The 23,566-nt window shown below is 31.6% G+C and overlaps 1 protein-coding gene across 1 annotated transcript in view; it reads left to right on the top strand.

Moving 5' to 3' along the window:
- The first annotated feature begins 8,052 nt into the window (after window positions 1-8,052).
- The window catches only part of LOC135949330 (cytochrome P450 307a1-like), a 73,977-nt gene continuing 58,463 nt past the window's right edge, over window positions 8,053-23,566 (top strand). Inside the window, exon 1 of the mRNA XM_065498862.1 lies at window positions 8,053-8,266. Coding sequence (XP_065354934.1) covers window positions 8,053-8,266 — 214 coding nt within the window. The remainder of the gene's footprint in view (window positions 8,267-23,566) is intronic.

The raw sequence follows: 23,566 nt of genomic DNA, 5'->3' as shown, positions 1-23,566 counted from the left end.
AACTGTAACATATCTGTGGGCATTATTAACATTGAATAAAAGCTTTCAGTTGACCATTTATCGTAAGTATGGCAACGCTGTTTGCTGCGACCGTATATTAAAGAACAGTTAAAGAACATTGTAGAAAGTACACCACAGAATTAGAAAGCTCTAGAATATACGAGCTTTGACAGTAAAGAGCAATCTAGAGTACAGATGGCAGTGTTATAAATGGTGGCAGAGGTTGCAGTCGTTAGTGAGTTTATCAGAGACGCTATTTGAATAAACATCAACTGAGTGCCTTAAAGTGTGCTGTATTTTAAAGTGAATTCGTGTACATTATAAAGTGTGTCTGTATTTCTGCGAATTTATAAACGTGTATACAAAACATTGAGTGACTATTTAATTCTGTTGTTGTACATCTTCTTCTATCTAATAAATAAAAATCAATTGTCGTTCGTTGGTAATTGCATCAGTTGAGAACGGCCGGACCGATTTAGACAATTTTTTTTTTAAAATGTTGGTCATAGTCCAACCTATGTTTTTACGGAACGAAAAATTTACAATAGTCCACAAAAGTTTTTTACCCCCAATAATACGACCACTTATCAAATGTTTTAAATATGTGACCAAATGTAGTGACATGGCATCTGGAAAATGGTTGATCGACCGCCATCTACAACATTGACCAGATTTTTTGATATGTGCCGGAATGATAAATTTGCACGAATCTGCTATACTCCGAAATGCTAATTTATTGGCATATACTTGGAATCAATCGTCAAAGAAATTTCAACGGCGGAAACAAGGAATTCCAGTTCCAGGTTTCCCCCATTTATTTTCCAACCACGCATTAGGTCCATCCGAGAAACGATGAGTGCTTCTAAGTATTTGCGTTGGCCAAAAATCGATTTTTTATATAAAAACTCACAATATCTGAAATCGCTAATAAATTGGACAATAAGCGTTTAATCAAGAAAAGCTGCTCGATCTGTGATCACTCATATTTCTGAACAAAAATAGATTTTTTATATAAAAACTAAAAAATATCTAAATTTGCTAATAACATGGCCAATAAGCTTTTAATCAAGAAAAGGAGCTCGACCTGTGATCACTCATATTTCTGAACAAAAATCGATTTTTTATATAAAAACTCAAAATATCTAAATTCGCTAATAACTTGGCCAATAAGAGTTTAATCAAGAAAAGGAGCTTGATCTGTGATCACTCATATTTCTAAACAAAAATCGATTTTTTATATAAAAACTCACAATATCTAAAGTCGTTAGTAACTCATATTTCTGAAATGACGTTCGTTGGAATTGCATCAGTTGAAAATTTTTTTTTAAAATGTTGTTCAGAGTTCAACTTAGGTTTTTACGAACCACGCCCACTTTTACGCCCACGGCTGTACCGATTTGGCTAATTTTTTGTTTAAATGTCCATAGTAAGTTTTTACTGAAAGAAAAATTGACCACTCCAATTTTTGTTTCGATATATCCAAAATCGCAGTACCGATTTGGCAATTTTTTTTTTAATGTTCACAATAGTTTTTACAGAAATAAAATTTGTCTACCTCCACTTATTAAATACATCTGTAAAATACATCGATCTGTGATCACTCACATTTCTGAACAAAAATCGATTATATAAAAACTCAAAATATATAAATTCGCTATTAACTTGGCCAATAAGCGTTTAATCAAGAAAAGGAACTCGATCTGTGATCACTCATATTTCTGAACAAAAATTGATTTTTTATGTAAAAACTCAAAATATCTAAATTCTTTAATAAATTGGACAATAAGCGTTTAATCAAGAAAAGGAGCTCGATCTGTAGTCACTTATATTTCTGAACAAAAATCGATTTTTTATATAAAAACTCAATACAGGCAAATCCCGTTATAACGAATCTCGCTTTAACGAAAATCCGATTTAACGCACGGTCAAATTCGTAACATTGACCACCTTATATAACGAACGTTTCAAAAATTGTATGCTCGATATAACGAATGATGAGAAAAAACAAACAAAATCAAACAAACGACCAAATTTTTAACATTGACAACCTTATATAGCGAATATTTCGAATATTGTACGCTCAATATAACGAACTGAAAGTATAAAAAACAAAAGTAGCAAAGAATGTAAAAATAAGAAAATAAGTCGTTACAGTACCGTTTTCAATGGTTACTTTCTTTAATAATAGCTGCTGTCATTTTATCTATAGTGGTTTAATTGCTTGTTTTCACAATATTGAATGAAAGATTTCGTTCGCATTCTAAGCGAAAGAAACCTGATTCCTTCACATAAACATGAAATTAAGGAATCCAAAATCAGTTTTCTTCCGCTTAGAATGATAACGAAATCTAAAAAAAAACTAAAAATTTAATGACATATGGAATAACAAACATTTTATGGTGGCTACGTTTTTCCTGTAAATTATCTTTACTCAAATTAAGTGGAATCTGGAATCTTCAAAATCTGTTTTTTTTAATGTTTGTCCCTGATATGAATCATTTTCAGAATCGAAATCCCTTGCAATGAAAGCTTTATTAATCGTGGATAATGCACCAAGCCATCCTCCAGAAGAACAATTAGTAAAAACTACTAAAGATATACAAATTTGGGCGATATTCATGCCTCCTAATGTCACACCGCTCATCCAACCTAGGGATCAAAACGACATAGTTAAATTCCAAAATAGAAAAAGTTGTCCAAAATTAATAAAAAAACATCTCGATATAACGAATTTTTCAATTTAACGAATGGGCCTGACAACATATCGTTCGTTATACCGGAATTTGCCTATATATCTAAAATCGTTAATAACTTGGCCAATAAGCGTTTAATCAAGAAAAGGAGCTCGATCTGTAATGACTCATATTTCTGGCCAAAAATCGATTTATTTTATATAAAAACTCACAATATCTAAAGTCGTTAGTAACTCATATTTCTGAACAAAAATCGATTTTTTATATAAAAACTCACAATATCTAAAATCGTTAGTAACTCATATTTCTGAACAAAAATCGATTTTTTATATAAAAACTCAGAATATCTAAAATCGTTAGCAACATGGCCAATAAGCGTTTAATCAAAAAAGCTGCTCGATATGTGATCACTCATATTTCTGAACAAAAATAGATTTTTTATATAAAAAGCCAAAATATCTAAATTCGCTAATAACTTGGCCAATAAGCGTTTAATCAAGAAATGAAGCTCGATCTGTGATCACTCATATTTCAGAACAAAAAAGTATTTTTTATATAAAAACTCAAAATATCTAAATTTGATATTAATACTCATATTTCTGAACAAAAATCGATTATATAAAAACTCAAAATATCTAATTTCGCTAATAACTTGGCCAATAAGCGTTTAATCAAGAAAAGGAGCTCGATCTGTGATCACTCATATTTCAGAACAAAAACCGATTTTTTATATAAAAACTCACAATATTTCTAATCGCTAATAACTTGGCCAATAAGCGTTTAATGAAGAAAAGCAGCTCGATTTGTGATCACCAGGGAAACCGAAAATATGCTCTAAAAAAAGTGTTTTAAGCGCTTTAAATATGCAGTAAAAACTTTAAAATATGCTCTTAAAATTTAAAAAAATATGCTTTAAAAAAAACAAACTTTTACATAATTTTTAACCAAAAAATATACTTTTCATTAAAAAATAAACAAAATTAACATGAACTAAAACAAGTCTAACAAAAAATTTAATAACACATACATCAAGTAAATGAGTAAAAATATTTTTCTTTTAAAATATCAATAATTTATATTCGTGAGTGATTTTCGGAAGTGGGCCTTATATGGGAGCTATGACCAATTATGGACCGATCACCATGAAATTAGGTCGTGTGATTTATGTCTATATGTAAGTTATTTATGTTGAATTTTGTGTATATACCAACATTTTTAAGAGATTTATGCATGTTAAAGTGATTTTCGGAAGCGGGTCTATATGGGAGCTATGACTAATTATGGACCGATCGTAACAAAATTTGGTGACATGAATTTTGTACATATAAAACTTATTTGGAGCGAAATTTGTGTAGAAACATAGATAAATTAAACATTTATGACCGATAAAGTCCAATTTCGAGAGGACATTTGTATGAGAGCTAGGTGAAATAATGGACCGATTTTAGCCAGTTTCAATGGGCTTGGTCCTTGGGCCGAAAAAGTAATTGTACCAAACATGATCGAAATATCTTAAAATTGCGACCTATACTCTGCGCACAAGGTTTACATGGACAGCCAACCAGACGGACATCTTTTAATCGTCTCAGAAAGTGATTCTAAGTCGCTCGGTATACTTTAAGGTGGGTATTAGACTAATATTTTTGGGCGTTACAAACATCTGCACAAATGCATAATACCCTCCCCACTATGGTGGTGTAGGGTATAACAATAGGAACTTAAGCTATGAAAAGGCCTCGAAAGGTATTTTTTTGATGATATTTTATATAAATATAAAGTCACATCTTCAATTAAGGTTACTATTGCAATAAATTACAAAATATTGACTTAAATTTTCAAATAAAAATCGCTGTCTATTGGATCTGAAAACATTTTTATACATAGAAAATGTTCTTTCGTCATCAACTGATGTTACAGGAGGAAATTTAAAAGACAATATTTCTTTAACACTTAGAACGGTTAAGTTTGAATTAGAACTAAAATTTGATATTTAGATGGCGCTATTATGAAAATAGTGATTATTTTATATTAAAAAAAGCCATCTATTTTTCAATTTTGAATTTTAAACAAAGGAAGTAAAAACCTGTAACAGAACAGCGAAAAATAAGTAAGACAAAATTTGTTTTTAATAAAGTCAAAATATGCTATTAAACAGTAAAATATGCTCTAAAAACGCAAAATATGACATAAATATGCTCTTAAAACAAATATATGCAAAAATATGCATTTAAGGGTAACAAATCGATGCCAAAATTCTTAAATATTTCTGAAACGTGTAAATATATTATCCATGTGCTCATTAGACTCACCAGAAAAGACATGCATTTGCATATTTTGGTTTCCCTGGTGATCACTCATATTTCTGAACAAAACTCAAATTTTTATATAAAAACTCAAAATATCTAAATTCGCTAATAACTTGGCCAATAAGCGTTTAATCAAGAAAAATTGCTAGATCTGTGATCACTCATATTTCAGACCAAAATTCTATTACATACTTATATAAAAACTCAAAATATGTTCATTGATTTACATGTATGCTGTTGTTGCTTGGACAGGACAACGTTTGTCGGGTCAGCTAGTCTATACATATAAAAATGAAATGGTCCATGTATGTAATGTCACCACGCGAGAACGGCTGGAGCGATTTGGCTGATTTTTTTTATTCGATTCGAAATTTTCAGGAGATGGTTTGTATAGAAAAAAATTCAAAAATTCCGGGTAAAACTCGGAAATTCTTTTTTTTTTGTGAGTCCAGTCAACTGTAATAAAAAAGCTCCCTAAAGTATGCAGTACAAATTTAGATATTTTATTTGCAAATAAATAAAAACAGGCTGGTGTGCGTGGGTTGGAGAAACTTGAAGAACTAACATTAGTAAATGCTACCGGGCGAAGCCGGGGCGATCAACTAGTTTTAAATAAAGAGTTGTTACAATTTTTAAACTACTAAACGGCTTTTATTTGCAATCAAAAGTATCCGGTTTATTTAAGGGAAATAAACAAACGTTTTGAAGAGGTTAAAACGTAACAATTGGTGTCAGAAGTGGGATTGCAAATTAATAAGCATGAAGTTTGAGGAACTAAAAGTTGAACAACTCAAGAAGGAGTTGAGTAAGTTGGAGCTACCAACAGCAGGTAACAAAGCATAATTGCAGAAGAGGCTCATAGATGAATTCAAGCGGCGTGATATTGATATTGGAACTTACGAGTTTGAGTATAAAGAAGAATTGGAAGTTTCTACCCGTGCAACAACAAGCAGCATGGATTTAAGCATTATGTTTGCTGCTATGATGGAAAAATTCAAAGAAACAAATGAGAAATTTGCTGAAGTTCAAGAAAATTCAAGAGTCAACAATGAGAAGCTGTTAGCTGAAGTTAAAGCAGAAGTTCAAGAAACTTCTAGAGTCAACAACGAGAAACTTCTTGCCGACAATGAGAAACTTCGTGCTGAGGTTAAAGCTGAAGTCAAAGAAACTATCAAACACTTAGCTGAAATGAAAGCGAAACTTCAAGAATCCTCTCGAGCTACAGATGAGAAAATTCAGGAAATGTCTGAGGTTATTAACAGCAGAGTGGATGTCATTGACAAAAAGGTGTCCGAATTAGAGAGCGGCCTAGAAAAACAATCCCAAGATGTTGATAATAAATTTCTCGATCTGGAAATGAAAATTAATAATATTCAATGCCAAGACATCGAGTAGAATAAAGGCTCCTAGTTTTGATGGCAGCACACCATTTAATGTTTTCAAGTTCCAGTTTGATACAGTTGCCAAGAGAAATGTATGGAGTAATGAAGAAAGAGCTATAGAATTGATTTTGGCCTTGGAAAGGAACGCAGCAATAGTTCTTGAAAGCGTACCAGTAAGTAACAGAAATAGCTATGATGACATAATGGATGCTCTACAACGTAAGTATGGTGGAGAACACATGGAAGAAATATACCGAATGGAATTGCGTGGTAGAGTACAAAAACCTAATGAGACGCTACAAGACTTTGCGGCCGAAATCGAACGTTTGATGCAGCTTACATATCCAGACGAAAACCATCCGTTATTGGATCATTTCAAGATTGAGGCATTTGTGAAACATGCGGTTTATGCCACACGGAAGTCAACATTTGCGGAAACCGTTTCATTCGCGTTGGCACAAGAAACAGCAAAATTAATGTCTAAGCCGCAAATATGCAAGGTACGGAATATAGAGGTTATAACTGAAAATGAGAGAAATATAGTCAGTGAAATAAAAGAGGCAGTTTTAGAGGCTTTAAATGAGAAGCAAGTTAAAGCTAAAATCAAATGCTATAACTGCGGAAAAACTGGTCATATTCAGTGAAACTGCAAAGCATCGAGAAAACGAGCCAGATCGGTTTCGCTACCAAGAAACGAGGAGTCACCTTTAAACTAAAACGAGCTAGCGCTATGGGGCAAGAACTAGCTCCCACATCTGAGGGCCCCACAATCTCCATATCCGTAAAATAGCAACCTTACTGCTTGTGGGTACATAAACGGTCAGAAGCACATTTTTACTATATACACTGGGGCATCACAATCTATCGTCAAGCCCGATTTAGTCAAAAACACAATTGAACCATTAAGTGGGGTAAGTCTGCGCACAGCTACTGGGGAGCCTGCCACTGTCTATGGTAAAGTAAATGTGAAAGTAACCATTGCCAATGTTAGCGTCAATCATGTATTTATTGTTGCCGATATTGTGGACGAAGTAATCATTGGTGCTGTTTTCATGATTACTCACGGCATTACTTTGGATATAGGACAAAAATTTATGATTTGGCGAAATGTGGAAATACCCCTTGACGTCGGATATGAAAATAGGACTCAAGTAAGAAAGCTAGTTACCGTCGAGCATCAGAGACTACCACCATAGTCAGAAACTTTAGTATGGGCCTGTATGGAGGGAGATTCTGAGGACAACAGTTTGTGGGTGGTAGAACCAGCAGAAATAAAAAGTAATCTTATAACAGCAAAAGCTCTCGTTAAACCATGCAACAACAAAATAGTTCCTGTAAGAGTGCTTAACCTGTACAGCTCTGAAAAAGTCGTTAAGCCAAATTCCGAAATAGGTCGATGCACTTCAGCAGAGGCAGTAATCAATTGCGAGAAAAACCCGGAACATGCCAATAAATCCACCAAGGAACACGAGCTACTAGCGGAATATGTGGGGAAATGGGTAGGAGGATTAGCACCGCCCGATAGAAATAAGGCCAAACAGCTTCTGAAGAAACATACCTCGGTCTTCGCCTTAAAAAGTCAAAGCCAAGGTAGAACGGCAATTGTAAAGCATCAAATAAATACTGGCGGAGCGAGGCCCATAAAGTGAGGTGGAGGAGCTGGTTAACGAAATGGAGCTGGATGGAGTAATCGAACCATCTTCAAGTCCTTGGAGCTCGCCTGTTGTGTTAGTTAAAAAGAAAGACGGCAGCACTAGATTTTGCGTCGATTATAGAAAGCTGAATGACGTTACCAAGAAAGACAGCTACCCGCTACCAAGAATTGACGACACCCTGGACACATTAGCTGGTACAAAATGGTTCTCCACATTGGACTTGGAAAGTGGTTATTAGCAGGTAGAGATTGCAGAAAAAGACAAAGAGAAAACTGCGTTTAGTGCTAGTGATGGATTATGGCAGTTTAATGTGATGCCCTTTGGACTCTGCAATGCTCCAGCCACATTCGAGCGTTTAATGGAACATGTGTTGAAAGGACTTCACTGGAAGACATGCTTGGTGTACCTCGATGCCATAATTGTCATGGGGTAGTCTTTCGATGAACACTTGAAAAACTTTGAAGAAGTCCTTAAACGAATAGCTGCGGCTGGACTAAAACATAGCGTAAAGAAATGTGCATTGTTCCAGAAAGAAATTAAGTATTTAGGGCATCGCGTAACAGCAGACGGCGTATCAACAGATGAGGATAAAATACGAGCCGTAAAGAACTGGCCTCGTCCGAGAAATCTTCACGAATTGCGCAGTTTTCTAGGCCTTTGCACGTATTACCGACGATTTGTACCGAATTTTGCCAGTGTTGCCGCAAGCCTACATAAGCTAACGCAGAAGTCGCGAGCGTTCCTGTGGAGTGAATCTCAAGAACAGGCATTCCTTCAGTTAAAGGAATTGTTGTATACAGCACCAATTTTGGCATATCCCATCCCAGGGGCGAAGTTTGTGCTAGACAGCGATGCGAGTGGATACGGAATAGGAGGTGTGCTTTCGCAGGTGATCAACAGGACGGAAAAGGTCATAGGCTACTACAGCCGAATACTTTCCAAGCCTTAGAGAAATTACTGTGTAACGCGACGTGAACTCCTGGCAGTATTAGAGTGTGTAAAGCATTTCCACAAGTATTTGTATGGTCAGCACTTCCAACTGAGAACCGATCATTCTGCCCTCAGGTGGTTGTTGGAATTTAAACAACCTAAAGGGCAACTGGCTCGTTGGATTGAGCGGCTTCAGAGCTATGACTTTAGCATCGAATACCGGAAGGGTTTGAAACACGGCAATGCGGACGCGCTGTCAAGACGGCCTTGCAACTTGGAATGCAAGCATTGCGCAAAAGCCGAGGAAAAGGAATGTGTCATTGACGTTCGACTAATGCATATAGAGTCCAGTGCAGATTGGTCTGTATTGCAGAGAAATGACCTCATACTGTCAAAAATAATATCGGCAAAAGAAGAAGGCAGAAGGGCAGCCCGCAATGAAATATCGGCCGAAAGTCCACTGATGAAATCATATTGGGACCTATGGAATAGTCTACAATTGTTAAATGGCTGCTTATACCGCATATGGGAAAGTGCTGACGGTAAAACAGTGACAAATCTAATTGTTGTACCATCCTCTAAAATAAACGAAGTAATGAAAGAGTTTCATGACGGTACCAGTGGTGGTCATCTTGGTGTGACAAAAACCTTAGAGAAGCTAAAACAACGTTTTTATTGGGTGGGTTGTCAGCAAGCAGTAGCCGATTGGGTAGCCAATTGTCCACAATGCATAGCAGCGAAGGGCCCAGTAAGAAGAAGTCGTGGACAACTTCAGCAGTATAACTCAGGTGCGCCATTCGAGCGGATTGCGATGGATGTAGCAGGCCCTTTCCCTGTCAGTGATGCTGGAAACCGTTACGTTCTAGTGGTTATGGATTATTTCAGCAAATGGCCAGAGGTATATGCAATACCCAATCAGGAAGCTAAAACGGTTATAAGCGTATTTGTGAACAACTGGGTGTGTCGCTATGGTGTTCCACTGGAGTTGCACTCGGATCAGGGTAGAAATTTTGAATCCGCCGTATTCAAGGAAATGTGCGATTTATACGGGATAAAAAAAACCAGAACAACGCCACTGCATCCTCAATCTGATGGCATGGTCGAAAGATTCAATCGTACCCTGGAGGAATATTTAAGAAAAGTGTTCAGTGCACACCAGAAGGACTGGGATGAACACATACCAAAATTTCTATTGGCATACAGGTCAGCTGTTCATGACTCGAACACCTGCAAAAATTGTCTTCGGGACAGAACTCAAGTTGCCTGGTGATTTAGAATTCGGTATTAAGCCCTCATCAAATAATGAAAACACTTCCCAAGAGCAAGATGACCTTAACGAACTTCACGAATTCGTACGCAGACGAATAAAAATGACCAGCGACAAAATGAAAGCCAGATACGATCGAGCAGCGAATTCTGAGGGATTTAATGAAGGCCAACTTGTACTGCTGCATAACCCACAACGCAAGAAAGGGCTGTCTCCCAAACTACAAACCCATTGGGATGGACCATACAAGGTGATTAAGAAATTAAACGACGTGGTGTACAGAATACAGAAAGAAAAGAGCCCGAGATCTAAAATGAAGGTCGTACATCTAGAACGACTAGCCGCATATGGGAGAAGTGAATCTATGCCTATTAGGGACGAACAGACTTAAGCGGTGGGCAGTGTTACGAAATTGTACTTGAATTCAAATATAACGATTTTAAGGGCTGATTTAAAAGTAGCATAATGCTTTCAAATAACAGTGTTGTAATAGCAAACTGTAACATATCTGTGGGTATTATTGAATAAAAGCTTTCAGTTGATTTGATCGTAAGTTGGCAACGCTGTATTCGAATATTCAGTTAAAGAACATTGTAGAAAGTACACCACAGATGGCGTATGTATTAGTAAGATCTAGAATATTCGAATTTTGACAGTTAAAGAGCAATGTAGAATGCAGATGGCAGTGTTATAAATAGTGGCAGAGGTTGCAGTCGTGATTTAGTTTATCAGAGACGCTATTTGAATAAACATCAACTGAGTGCCTTAAAGTGTGCTGTATGTTTCAAGTGAATTCGTATACATTATAAAGTGTCTGTATTTCTGAGAATTTATAAACGTGTATAAAAAAACATTGAGTGACTATTTAATTCTGTTGTTGTACATTTTAAATAAATAAAGAGTTGTTACAATTTTCAAACTACTAAACGGCTTTTATTTGCAATCAAAAGTATCCGGTTTATTTAAATGAAATAAACAAGCGTTTTGAAAAGGTTAAAACGTAACACTATTTATAAAAGATTTATGAGTACTTAACTGATTTTCGGAAGTGGACCTTATATGGGAGCTATGGTCAAATATGGACCGATATTTACAAAATCCTGTAGTATGATTTCTAAATATAAATTACTGATCTGTGTAAAATTTTGTTTTGATATTGATATTTTTAGATATTTATGTAGGTTATTGTGTTTTTCGGAAGTGGTCCTCATATGGGACCTATAACCAATTATGTGCCGATTTGAATAGAATTAGGTACAGCGAATTTAATATATATGGGGACTATTTATGACGAATTTCAAGTAAATATCGATATTTATACGACATTTATGCATATTTAACTGATTTTCGGAAGTGGACCTTATATGGGAGCTATGGTCAAATATGGACCGATATTTACAAAATCCTGTAGTATGATTTATAAATATTTTAATTGATTTTCGGAAGTGAACTTTATATGGGGGCTATGGTCAAATATGGGCCGATCCACAAAAAATTTGGTGTTGTGATTTTTTTAAGCACGAAACTTATTTTTCCTGAATTTTGTGTGGATACTGCAATTTTGGAGGCATTTACAGACCATAGAACCATATTTCGGGAAGAAATTTGTATGGGGGTTATGAGAATTCATATACCGATTCCTATAATTTTTACAATGGTTAGTCATTTTAACATAAAAAAAATAACGTGTGTAAAATTTGATGGTATTATCTGCAATATATTTGCACAAATAACAAAAACTATTTTAAAATTATCATGTTTTTTTTTAGGTTGTCTCACATTTTGGTTCATAACTCTGGTTCCACTGAACCGATTTCGCTGATTTTCAATACCAAACTGCTTAGGAGAACAATAAATTTTTCTTGCTATTATATATGAGCGTGTTTCACACAGACAGACAGATAGACAGACGGACATAGCTCAATCAACTTAGAATTTCATAAGGATCAATAATATACATATATACTTTGCTGGGTCTCAGATGAATATTTCTCAATGTTACACACGGAATGACAAACTTATATATACCCTCATTCACCACTTGTGGTGGTGGAGGGTATAAAAATAAATTAGAATAATATGTAGAAATTTCATAGCAGAGTTAATGTTAACTAAGGCAAAAATTACCCAAAAATTTGTTAAGTTTAAAAATATTAACTTTTTTGCTGTTGACAATAGTTTAAAAGTAAATTATATGAAAGAAATTACAACTTTAGAATCGCAATGGCAAAAATTAACTTCATACGAGTGGCAAAATCAGAAAACAACTATTGAGTTTTGGATACAAGTTTATGAATGCTGTGAATGAAAATCCCTTCAAGGAATTGTCCAATTTTGTTATGAAATTTTTAGTTTTGCCATTTAGTAATGCAGAAGTTGAACGTGTATTTGGCGGAATGAATCTTTTAAAAAATAAAATAAGAAATAGAATGATATTAAATACAATGAATTCACTCATCTATATAAGATGTGGATTGAAAAGATTGAATAAATGCTGCCAAAGTTTTCAAATAACTAAAGAATTAATCCAAAAATGTAATACAAATATATATATTATAACAGAGCCCTCAGAAAGTGAATAATCCACTTTTGATGAAGTATTTAATATGTAGCCAAAAGTTATTACTTTTGTTTAAACTAATTTATTTGTGAAGTTCAAATGCTATTAAATATCAAATATTTTATTTTTTTTTTAGTTTTATGACATGAATTAATGGTCGCTTTTGTCCAAAATTGTTTTATGTATTTATATATGATGACATATCTATTTACATATACATATGTATAAAGACTGAAAAATATATAGTTTTCATTTTTGTTTTATAATTTTAATTTACGTTTCTTGAAGAGAAAAAATAATTTGTTTTGTTTTTGAGTTCGATGTTGTTTTATTTATATAATCAAACATAATTTGTAGAAACAACGGTACAAATAGTGAATTTCTTCATAACATTATTAAAAAAATTTTAGCATTATTTTGGATAGGATTTAGCTGCAAAAATTTTTGAGACCTGGTCACACTGTATGCTACATACAAATTGTATGGGCATGAGCATTTTTGAGAACTAAAAAACGCTTGCCGCCTGTGTTTAGGTATGCCAGTTAACATATTCTTGATGCAGCTTTCATATTCCAAAAAATTGTGTAAGTTTTTATAAAAAGTTTCGCTTTATTTTTTATTTTTTTTTTTCGTAATTTTTCATATTCAGCAATAGTTATTTTAATTATCTAAAAAATCTCCTATATATTTAAATCCCGACATTATCGGTGAGAGATCGTTTGTGAATTTTTGACAGGGTATTAATAAATAACTAACTTAAAGATCTTTTAAATAAACAGTTTTATAGATATACATTATTTTGCCAATTATGACTAAACTTTTGCCTCAAACTTTCGCACCCAATATAGAGGAATTTCACACCAACCAATAGTAGGCACTACTTATTGCAAACAGTAGAAATAAGTGTATAGCAACGTCAACTAAAAGTGACCATAAAATTAAAATTCTTCATCTTGCTCACAGTGCCAAAATAATGAACTCTAGAGAAGAGAAAAACATCCAGTAAGTATAATTTCAAATTTATCGAATTAACAATTTATATAATTAAAACATATGTATATTTCTGCTTTATGTTAAAAAAAATATTGAAAATTTAAATTTATTAAAAACTGATATTAAAAATATTAAATACATATAAGATATTTTATCATAACTTACACATACAATTCATGGTCAATGACGTTGTTACATTTTAAAAACGGTGCACAGTGGTATAGAAAAAAAATAGAGGGAAATAAATATGAAACTTCTAAACGGTAAGTCCGATTTGAATGAAATTCCACATGCATGAAGAGGAAGTGTTGTGTGGTTTAAGTTTTGAATTTGGACCTCATGGGCTCTCCAGGGGCGAGACCAAGGGTCCTCAAAGTAGGACACCTCTGTAGGAGGACACCAAATGATAATATTCCTTCGTTTGTGTTCCGATTTAAAAAAAATTACACATATAGAATATCCTCATCGAGCACTACAATTATCAATTATATGTTGTAGCTTAAGAGCTATTCGCGTTTGATAATTAAATTTTCAACATTTTTACCCACCCTACTCCAGTTGTTTGATAACAGCGGATCCAAATATTTCCCGATTTTCTACAATTTTCCTTTATTGGAGTTACTTTTCATCAAATATTTTGAATGAAAAAAAAAATTAACATTTTTGATACCGAGGGGACCACGTCCATTCCAAAAACGTCTTTTTTATGTAAAATTAAATTTTAGGACAAAAATTCTCAAATCGCACATTCGATATCAAAATATAGTAACCGATTTTAGATGACCCAATATGTTTTTAATTATTTTGTAAAGGGTTCCGATAACCCCGACCCCGGTATAGATATAATAGCCAAAAAACTAAAAATTCCCATTTTTGGGATTATTCAACACTTTTTTGGGAGTTGCGAGATTGCTGTAAGAAATTTCAAAATTTATTTACAGGTCCAAGTTCAAAACTTAAACTCGACAGCACTTTCTCTTTATACATGTGAAATTTCATTAAAATCGGACTTACCGTTTAGAAGTTTCATATTTATTTCCCTCTATTTTTATACCCTCCACCATCATAAGTGGTGTGTAACATTGAGAAATATTCATCTGAGACTCAACAAAGTATATATATTATTGATCCTTATGAAATTCTAAGTCGTATGAACCATGTCCGTCTGTCTGTCCGTCTGTGTAAAACACGCTCACGTCCAAAATAGGCAAACAAAATTGGTAAACTTACAAAAAAAATGTTTATTGTTCTCCTAAGCAGTTTGGTATTGAAAATCAGCAAAATCGGTTCAGTGGATCCAGAGTTATGAACCAAAATGTGAGACAACCTAAAAAAAAACTTGATAATTTTAACATAGTTTTCCTTATTTGTGCAAATACATTGCAGATAATACCATAAAATTGCACACACGTTATTTTTATGTTAAAGGGACTAACTCTCGCGAAAATTATAAGAATTGGTCCATGATTTATCCTAGCCCCTATACAAATTTCTTCCCGAAATATGGTTATATGGTCTGTAAATGCCTACAAAATTGCAGTATCCACACAAAATTCAAGAAAAATAAGTTTCGTGCTTAAAAAAATTACAACCCCAAACTTTTTGTGGATCGGCCTATATTTGACCGTAGCCCCCATATAAAGTTCATTTCCGAAAATCACTTAAATAAGCATAAATGTCTTATAAATATCGCTATTAAGTTGAAATTCATCATAAATAGTCCACATATATACCAAAATCGCTGTACATAATTCTATGAAGATCGGCCGATAATTGGTTATAGCTCCCATATAAGGACCACTTCCGAAAAACACAATAACCTACATAAATATCTAAAAAATATCAATATCAAAACAAAATTTTACATAGATCCATAATTTATACTTAGAAATCATACTACAAGATTTTGTGAATATCGGTCAATATTTGACCATAGCTCCCATATAAGGTCCACTTCCGAAAATCAGTTAAGTACTCATAAATCTCTTATAAATATCTTTATCATGTTAAAATTCGACAAAAATAATACTCATATACATAGAAATCACTGTACTAAATTGTATGCAGATTGGCCGATAATTGGTCATAGCTCCCCTATAAGGCCCATTTCCGAAAAAGATATTAACCTTAAAAAATATTTAAAACATATCGATATCAAAATGAAATAACGCACAAGTCAGTAATTTGTATCCAGTAATCATACTCCTGAATTTGTTGAATATCGTTCCATATTTAACCATAGCTCTCATATAAGGTCCACTCCCGAAACTCACTAAAATCCTCATAAATTTGTTACAAATATAGTTATCAGGTTGAAATTCGAAACAAATTTATTCAATATATACAAAAATCGATGTACCAAATTTTATGATGGTAGGCCCATTATTGGTCATAGCCTCCATATAAGAACCACTTCAGGAAAACACATTAACCTGCACAAATATCCAAAAAAATCTGTACTGAACCAAAATTTTACACCGATCAGTAATTTGTATCCAAGAATCGAGCTACAAGATTTTTTAAATATTCATCCATAATTCGGCATAGCTCCCATATAAGGTCCACTTTTGTTAATAGCGTTGTTTATATGAAATTCTATAAAAATAGGCCTCATATACTTAGGACTATAATAGGTCATAGCTTCCATATATTGAATCAAAATAGTACACTGATCAGTAATTTGTATTCAAAAATCATAATACTGAATTTTGTGAATATCGGTACACAATTGGCCACAGCACCCATATAAGTCCATAAAAATCACGTTAAAATATTTTATGACAATCAATTCATAACAGGTCATAGCTCCCATATAAGTCCCACAACCAAATATTTTGAAATTTGACCAAATATATTTGTATACCCTTTTTTATATTCTGTTTCTTCACTTGAGTTTAACAGGGAAAAATGTTTATCCAAACGTATTAACTAATTATTATGTATATAAATTGTTAAATTCCATACGTTCTAATAGGAATTTAAATTATAAATTGTTGAATTAAATACAATTTTTTGTACACTTGAATTAAAATATCTTCTGCGTAAACTAGTCTTTCTAACAATTGTTATATTATTTCAGTTGTTATACCATAATATTTAGGTGGAGGGTATTTAAGATTCGGCACGGCCGAATATAGTACTCTTACTTGTTTATACTCTGTTTCTTCACTTGAGTTTAACAGGGAAAAATGTTTATCCAAACGTATTAACTAATTATTATGTATATAAATTGTTAAATTTCATACGTTCTAATAGGAATTTAAATTATAAATTGTTGAATTAAATACAATTTTTTGTACACTTGAATTAAAATATCTTCTGCGTAAACTAGTCTTTCTAACAATTGTTATATTACTTCAGTTGTTATACCATCATATTTAGGTGGAGGGTATTTAAGATTCGGCACGGCCGAATATATATAGTACTCTTACTTGTTTTTCTATACCACTGTGCGGTGGTTTATTTCTTTTAAATAATCCGTATTCTATTGATTGCAAATAAAAATACAATTCCTGATTAACGATATTATTTATCATATACTACGTTTAACTAACTCACTGTTTATAAGTCACTTTGGTTACGGAAAATTTTTGTTTTTATCTAATGCCGGATGGTAAAATTCAATAATTTGGTAATACATTTATTGAACAAAATATGATAAATTTTTTATTTTTTTAAATGCAAAATTAAAAGAATCAAAAATTCTTATTTTTCTTGCAATCCAATGAATTCAAAGACGCAATGAAATATTTATAAAATGTCTTAATAGACTAAATACGTTAAAACATATGGCAATATTTAAAATCTTATTTGCAAATAGTGTCGTTAATCAGGAATTGTTTACGTGAGTTAGCTATTCGTAAATAAAAAATTAATTCACTGTTTATGCGGCAATTTTTTCTAATTGCAATATTTTTATTTGTGAATAAGCCGTGCGTATAAACGTAGTAATAGTTGGGGGTAGTGCACTAAATGTTGATTTAAATCAGCATTGCACTATCACTCAATAATAACTAGCACTAAAAGTGATAGTGATCATTTTTTCACTATCACTAAACGAAGATTTAGTTGCAATAAACTGATGATTGCATTTATTTAAATCAACTAATTTTATTTTGAGTGCAAAATTTTTAAACTCACTATCACTAATGTTTAGTGAGGCTGCTAATTTTCAACTAAGCACTAAATATGAACAAAGGAATTGAGGTTTTGTTAACTTTTTTGTTGAAATACATATTTTTTGTTCCAATTAATAAAATTACTTTTAATTTTTTATATAATCACATATTTTTGCCTGTATAATTTCATAATATTTAAAAAATATGTTGTACGATTTTGAGTGACACTCACTGTATGTTGGCAATATTTTGTGTCAGAAAAGAAAACGCCATACGCCATACGTTGATTCTTTCTTTCTTTACAAATTTAATGTATATATATAAGCTAACTAATTTTAATGGCAACATTTTTACAAAAACTGAACAAATTGTATTTTTTCCCCTTGTAAATGCACCTCAAAACTTCAACGTCGTTGCGGCACCAGTTAACGTTATCCTATCATCTAATATTTTACACAACGTGTTTCTACAATACATAGAACAATTCTAGAGGGGGGACGGTCAAAATTCGCAATTTTATTTTTTTGGAGCACTCTAATGTACATGTATGGTCAAGAGTGCCTACTCGGAATTCTATAAAAAGCCCTAAAAGTTTAAGAAAACTACACAGAATTATAAACTTATACCTACTTATGAGACCGGATTTTAATGTGCAATTTACAAGATAAAGAGCTGCCAACAATTTACATGAAATTATGAAACAAGTTTTATAAAATACAAAATTTCTTTAATTTTTATGTTTATTTATTTTTTAGGTATTTGACAGATATTACTTTTTTTTAACTTAAAACCAGAGTTCGAAAATAAACCGTACCTTATTCGTACTGTCATTTAAAGAACACATTCCCTTCATCTGTTTTTAGTGTTTGCGCACATGTACATTAGGGTGGCCCTTAATAAACGAAAGTTGGATTTTGGCCATTCTCAGCCCCCAGTTTGGTGAACATTAGTAAAAAATCATCCTGAAAAAATTTTAGGTAAATCGGTTGGGGTTAAGACGTGCCCCGTGCAAGCCCTCTGAAGTTTTGAGATGCATTTTCAAGGGGAAAAAATAATTTTTTTTTAGTTTTTGTAAAAAATTTGCCATTAAAAAATTACTTTTTCAATTTAATTTAAAATAATAGAAATGTGTACGCAATTATCGTTCTAATAAGACATAAAAAACAGAAATTGGTCGAAAAATGTTAAAGTTATTAAAAATTCACCAGGCCATTAACGTGTCTCAGGCAACTAGAACAAGAAATGTAGGTACAAAATTAACATCTTTTGAAAAATATTAAAATAAATGCTCATTTTTACTTAAAATATATCCATATTTACTTGTATATGAGTTTTTGTCTTCGTAGGATTCCGTTAACCTATTCTCAGGTATGAGCAAAAAAAATAAAAAATTTTTAACGACAGTTTCAAAACTCCATTTTTAAAAATTGTGTTAAACAAATTTCAGACTTTTTTGATCATTTCATTGGGATTTATTAAGAATATAATAAGGAATAAAAATGTGGTTCTTACAACCATATTGTCTTTTGCTGTTTTATTTGCATTTTTGTTATTTCTCTATGTTATACAATTAATTTTTTCCGAATGCAAAAGCCTCTATCTTTTCAAATAATTTTTTGGAATAATTTCTTATTGCAATTCATGTTTTCTTACTAATTTTTGAATGCTGAACATGAATTTTACATTTTTCAATCATTTACAAAAATTAATTACCATGAAAATATTTTAACATTTTGTTTTTGGAAAATATAATTTCCATGGCATAAAAATAAATGGTTAAAGTTAGAGCTTGCTTAAAAAAGTGTCTACTTTTAAAGTTTTTTTTATCTTATGTTGTATTATGAGCCGTTTCTTAAATAAATTACGTTAAAAACTGACGATGGCATAAATGAAATCAAAATAATTTAATTCTATTAAAATGCAAAATCCTCTATATTTTCATTTTAATATACACATTGAATATTTTGAGAAGAAATAGAGGGATTTTCATACCGAATTTTAATAACTCAAGTAATACGCGAAAAAAAGTTTTTTGGCTTTCCTGAAAAGTGGTTTTTTAAGATAGAGAGTTTTGGATATAGGCCCTCGATATATTGAATTATAAAAATAAACCTGTTTCAATAAGAAACTATTATTATTTTTGTACTAAACTTTGGATACGGTAATTTTACATAAAAAACGGTAATTATTTTAAGGCTGTACGGTAATCGAAATTAAAAAGTTAACATCACTGATTGGTAGGCAAAAAGAGGCATTTAATTTGTGTGCTCTTTTGGGTAAAAAATAAAATATCCACAACAACCAGTGCTGCCAACTTTTTTTTGGAGAAATCGTCAATTTACAAAAAAAAAATCGTCAAAATCGTCAAGTTAAAAATAAAAAATCGTCAAGCCAAAAATACGTTAAAAATACCAAAAACATTTTTTTATTAACTTTTTAAATATTTTTTTTTTATTTACATGCAAATAAAGTTATTTAATAAAAAAAAATAATTTAATTTTGGTATTATGTGACTTTACTCTGGTAGATTTCTGTGTGACATTTTTTTAATAAGTAATTTTTAATTGCTATATTAAAACACTGAGAATTATTTAACTTAAGATAATCTTTTGAAAACAATATTCCATGTAATGTTGAAGAATGCAAAGCATTTCTGATTTTTGTTTTATTTAAATTTACAGTATTAAAAATTCTTTCAACGTTGTCCGACGAATGTGGTAGTGCCATTAAACTCGAAACAAATTGTGTTAAAATTGGGAAGGCCTTTGCGTTATTGACTCTCTTAAATTAGAAACAATTTTCCAATGTTTCGAAGTTCGGTGAATTTCATATTACGTAATTCTCGAACTTCATTATCAAGTTCTTGATATTCTTTTCCATTTAATAAATTTTAATAAGTTTGGCCAATTGTAAAATTGAATCAATTTTTTTGTTCAATGGAGTTAATCCTTCTAAAAGTTTATCGCCAAAATCAAAATGTTTTAAAATTTATGAAACCAATTCAATATAAAATTGGACGCGTCTGCCTTTCAATTTGTACATTGCAAAAGGGGACTTACAAAATTTTAATTTTAGGAAAAAAGGTTCCCATATGGTTTTGCTTTTAAAAAATCGTCATTTTTGTTCGCGGGAAAAATGAAAAATCGTCAATCGTCATTTTAAAAAATTTGACTTAAAAAATCGTCAAAATGACGATAAATCGTCAAAGTTGGCAGCGCTGACAACAACATCAAGAAACTGAATGAATTGTACGCTCTATTACGCTCTTTTGTTCACATTCGGGTTGTTTGACGAAAATCATCGTAACCTGAACAATATGAACGCCTACCATCAGTGATGTTAACTTATTAATTTCGATTACCGTACAGCCCTAAAAAAATTACCGTTTTTTAGGTAAAATTACCGTATCCAAAATTTAGTACAAAAATAATAATATTTTCTTATTGAAACAGGTTTATTTTTATAATTCAATATATCGAGGGCCTATATTCAAAACTCTTTATCTTAAAAAACAACTTTTCAGGAAAGCCAAAAAACTGTTTTTTGTCGCGTATTACTTGAGTTATTAAAATTCGGTATGCTAGAGGGTTTTTCTTCTCAAAATATTCAATGTGTATATAAAAATGAAAAGATAGAGGATTTTGCATTTTAATAGAATTAAATTATTTTGATTTCATTTATGCCATCTGTCAGTTTTTAACGTGATTTATTTAAGATAACGGCTAATAATACAACATAAGATAAAACAAGTAAGAGTGCTATATTCGGCTGTGCCGAATCTTATATACCCTTCACCAAATTATACTTCAAAATTTTAAATATTTTTAGGTAAACAAAATTTAATTTTTTTTCCAGTTGTTTTTTGAATTTTTTGAAAAAAAAAATTTTTCGATTGTTATTTTAAAATTAATTTTTTTTCTTTTTAAATTAAAATTTTTTTTTTTTAAATTTTAAAATTTTTTTTTTTTTTAAATTTAAAAAATTTTTTTTTTTAAATTTAAAAATTTTTTTTGTTTTAAATTTTAAAAATTTTTTTTTTGTTTTTTCAATTTTTTTTTTTTTAAAAAAAATTCGGGTTCAAAATTTTTTTCCCGATTTTGACCCATTGTAGGTCCAACTTACTATGGTCTTATATACGTCGTTGCAAATGTCTTTGATATATCTATCATTAGATATCCATATTGTCTATATTAATGTCTTAGTAATCCAGATATAGGTAAAAAATAGGTCAAAAATAGAGGTTGTCTTGGTTTTTTCCTCATATCTCAGCCATTTGTGGACCGATTTTGCTGATTTTAAATAGCAAAATTCTCGAAAGCATGTCTGACCGAATTATTGAAGATTTGGATACCGAAGATATCTGGGGTCTTCAGAAAACTGATTTCAACAGACAGACAGACAAATGGACATGGCTTAATCGACTCCGCTATCTATAAGGATCCAGAATATATATACTTTATAGGGTCGGAAATGAAAAATGTAGAAATTACAAACGGAATGACAAACTTATATATACCCTTCTCACGAAGGTGAAGGGTATAAAAAAAAACTTTAAAAGTAGACACTTTTTAAGCAAACTCCAACTTTAACCATATATTTTTATGCCATGGAAATTATATTTTCCAAAAACAAAATGGTAAAATATTTTCATGATAATTCATTTTTTTAAATGATTGAAAAATGTAAAATTCATGTTCAGCATTTAGAAATTAGTAGGAAAACATGAATTGCAAGAAGAAATTATTCCAAAAAAATATTTGAAAATTATTTGAAAAGATAGAGGCTTTTGCATTCGGAAAAAAATAATTGTATAACATAGAGAAATAACAAAAATGCAAATAAAACTGCAAAAGACAATAGGTTGTAAGAAATTCACACCATAGATGAGGGCTGTTTTACTGAACATTTTACTATCAAAAAGTAATTTTCGTGAATATCAAAGATAGTGGGTTTTGAATATAGGACCATGTTTGTAAAACAGCAGAATGCCATTTTTATCAACATCATTTATTTGCCTTATAATATAAATTCCGTATCTGTTTATTTAAATTCATCCATTTCAACAGCTCCTGGGAAATGCAAAACTAAAGGAATTATAGAAATATTGGTATCGAACAATTGGGGATTTATTACGATCAGTTTTTAATACTAATTTGTATGTTGAAATATCAATACTTGAAAGACTTGCGATTACTTTACCGCGTAGATATATTTTGTCTAGTGGTAGTTGGTTATCATCATCCTCAAAGTTTTATGATTATTTTAATGAGAAATATGTACATTATATGTAGACACATTATGGAAATATAACGTTTGGGATATAATTTTTAAAAATTTAAACTTTTTAAAATTACCGTACAAATGTAGAAATTACCTGCCTACCGTACGGAGGTCTAAATTACCGTACAATACGGTAATTACCGTACGGTTAACATCATTGCCTACCATGGCATGAGAGCATTGTGGGGAAAAATTTAATTTTATTATACTACCTGTTTCAATCAATCCATTATTTTGTAAGCATTTTAAAATGGTTTTTATGGTACTTGTAAAAATTGCCAATGCAAATTTCATGGAAAGTGTTTTTCAATATATGTACATAAAAAAAGAATTTTTAGCTGTAATAATGTGTGGAAATTAATTAATTCCCATATTTTATTCA

This window comes from Calliphora vicina, chromosome 1, assembly GCF_958450345.1.
Source record: "Calliphora vicina chromosome 1, idCalVici1.1, whole genome shotgun sequence".
NCBI lineage: Eukaryota > Metazoa > Arthropoda > Insecta > Diptera > Calliphoridae > Calliphora > Calliphora vicina.
The sequence above is the reverse complement of the archived record's forward strand: the minus strand, read 5'-3'. Positions and strand labels throughout refer to the sequence as shown.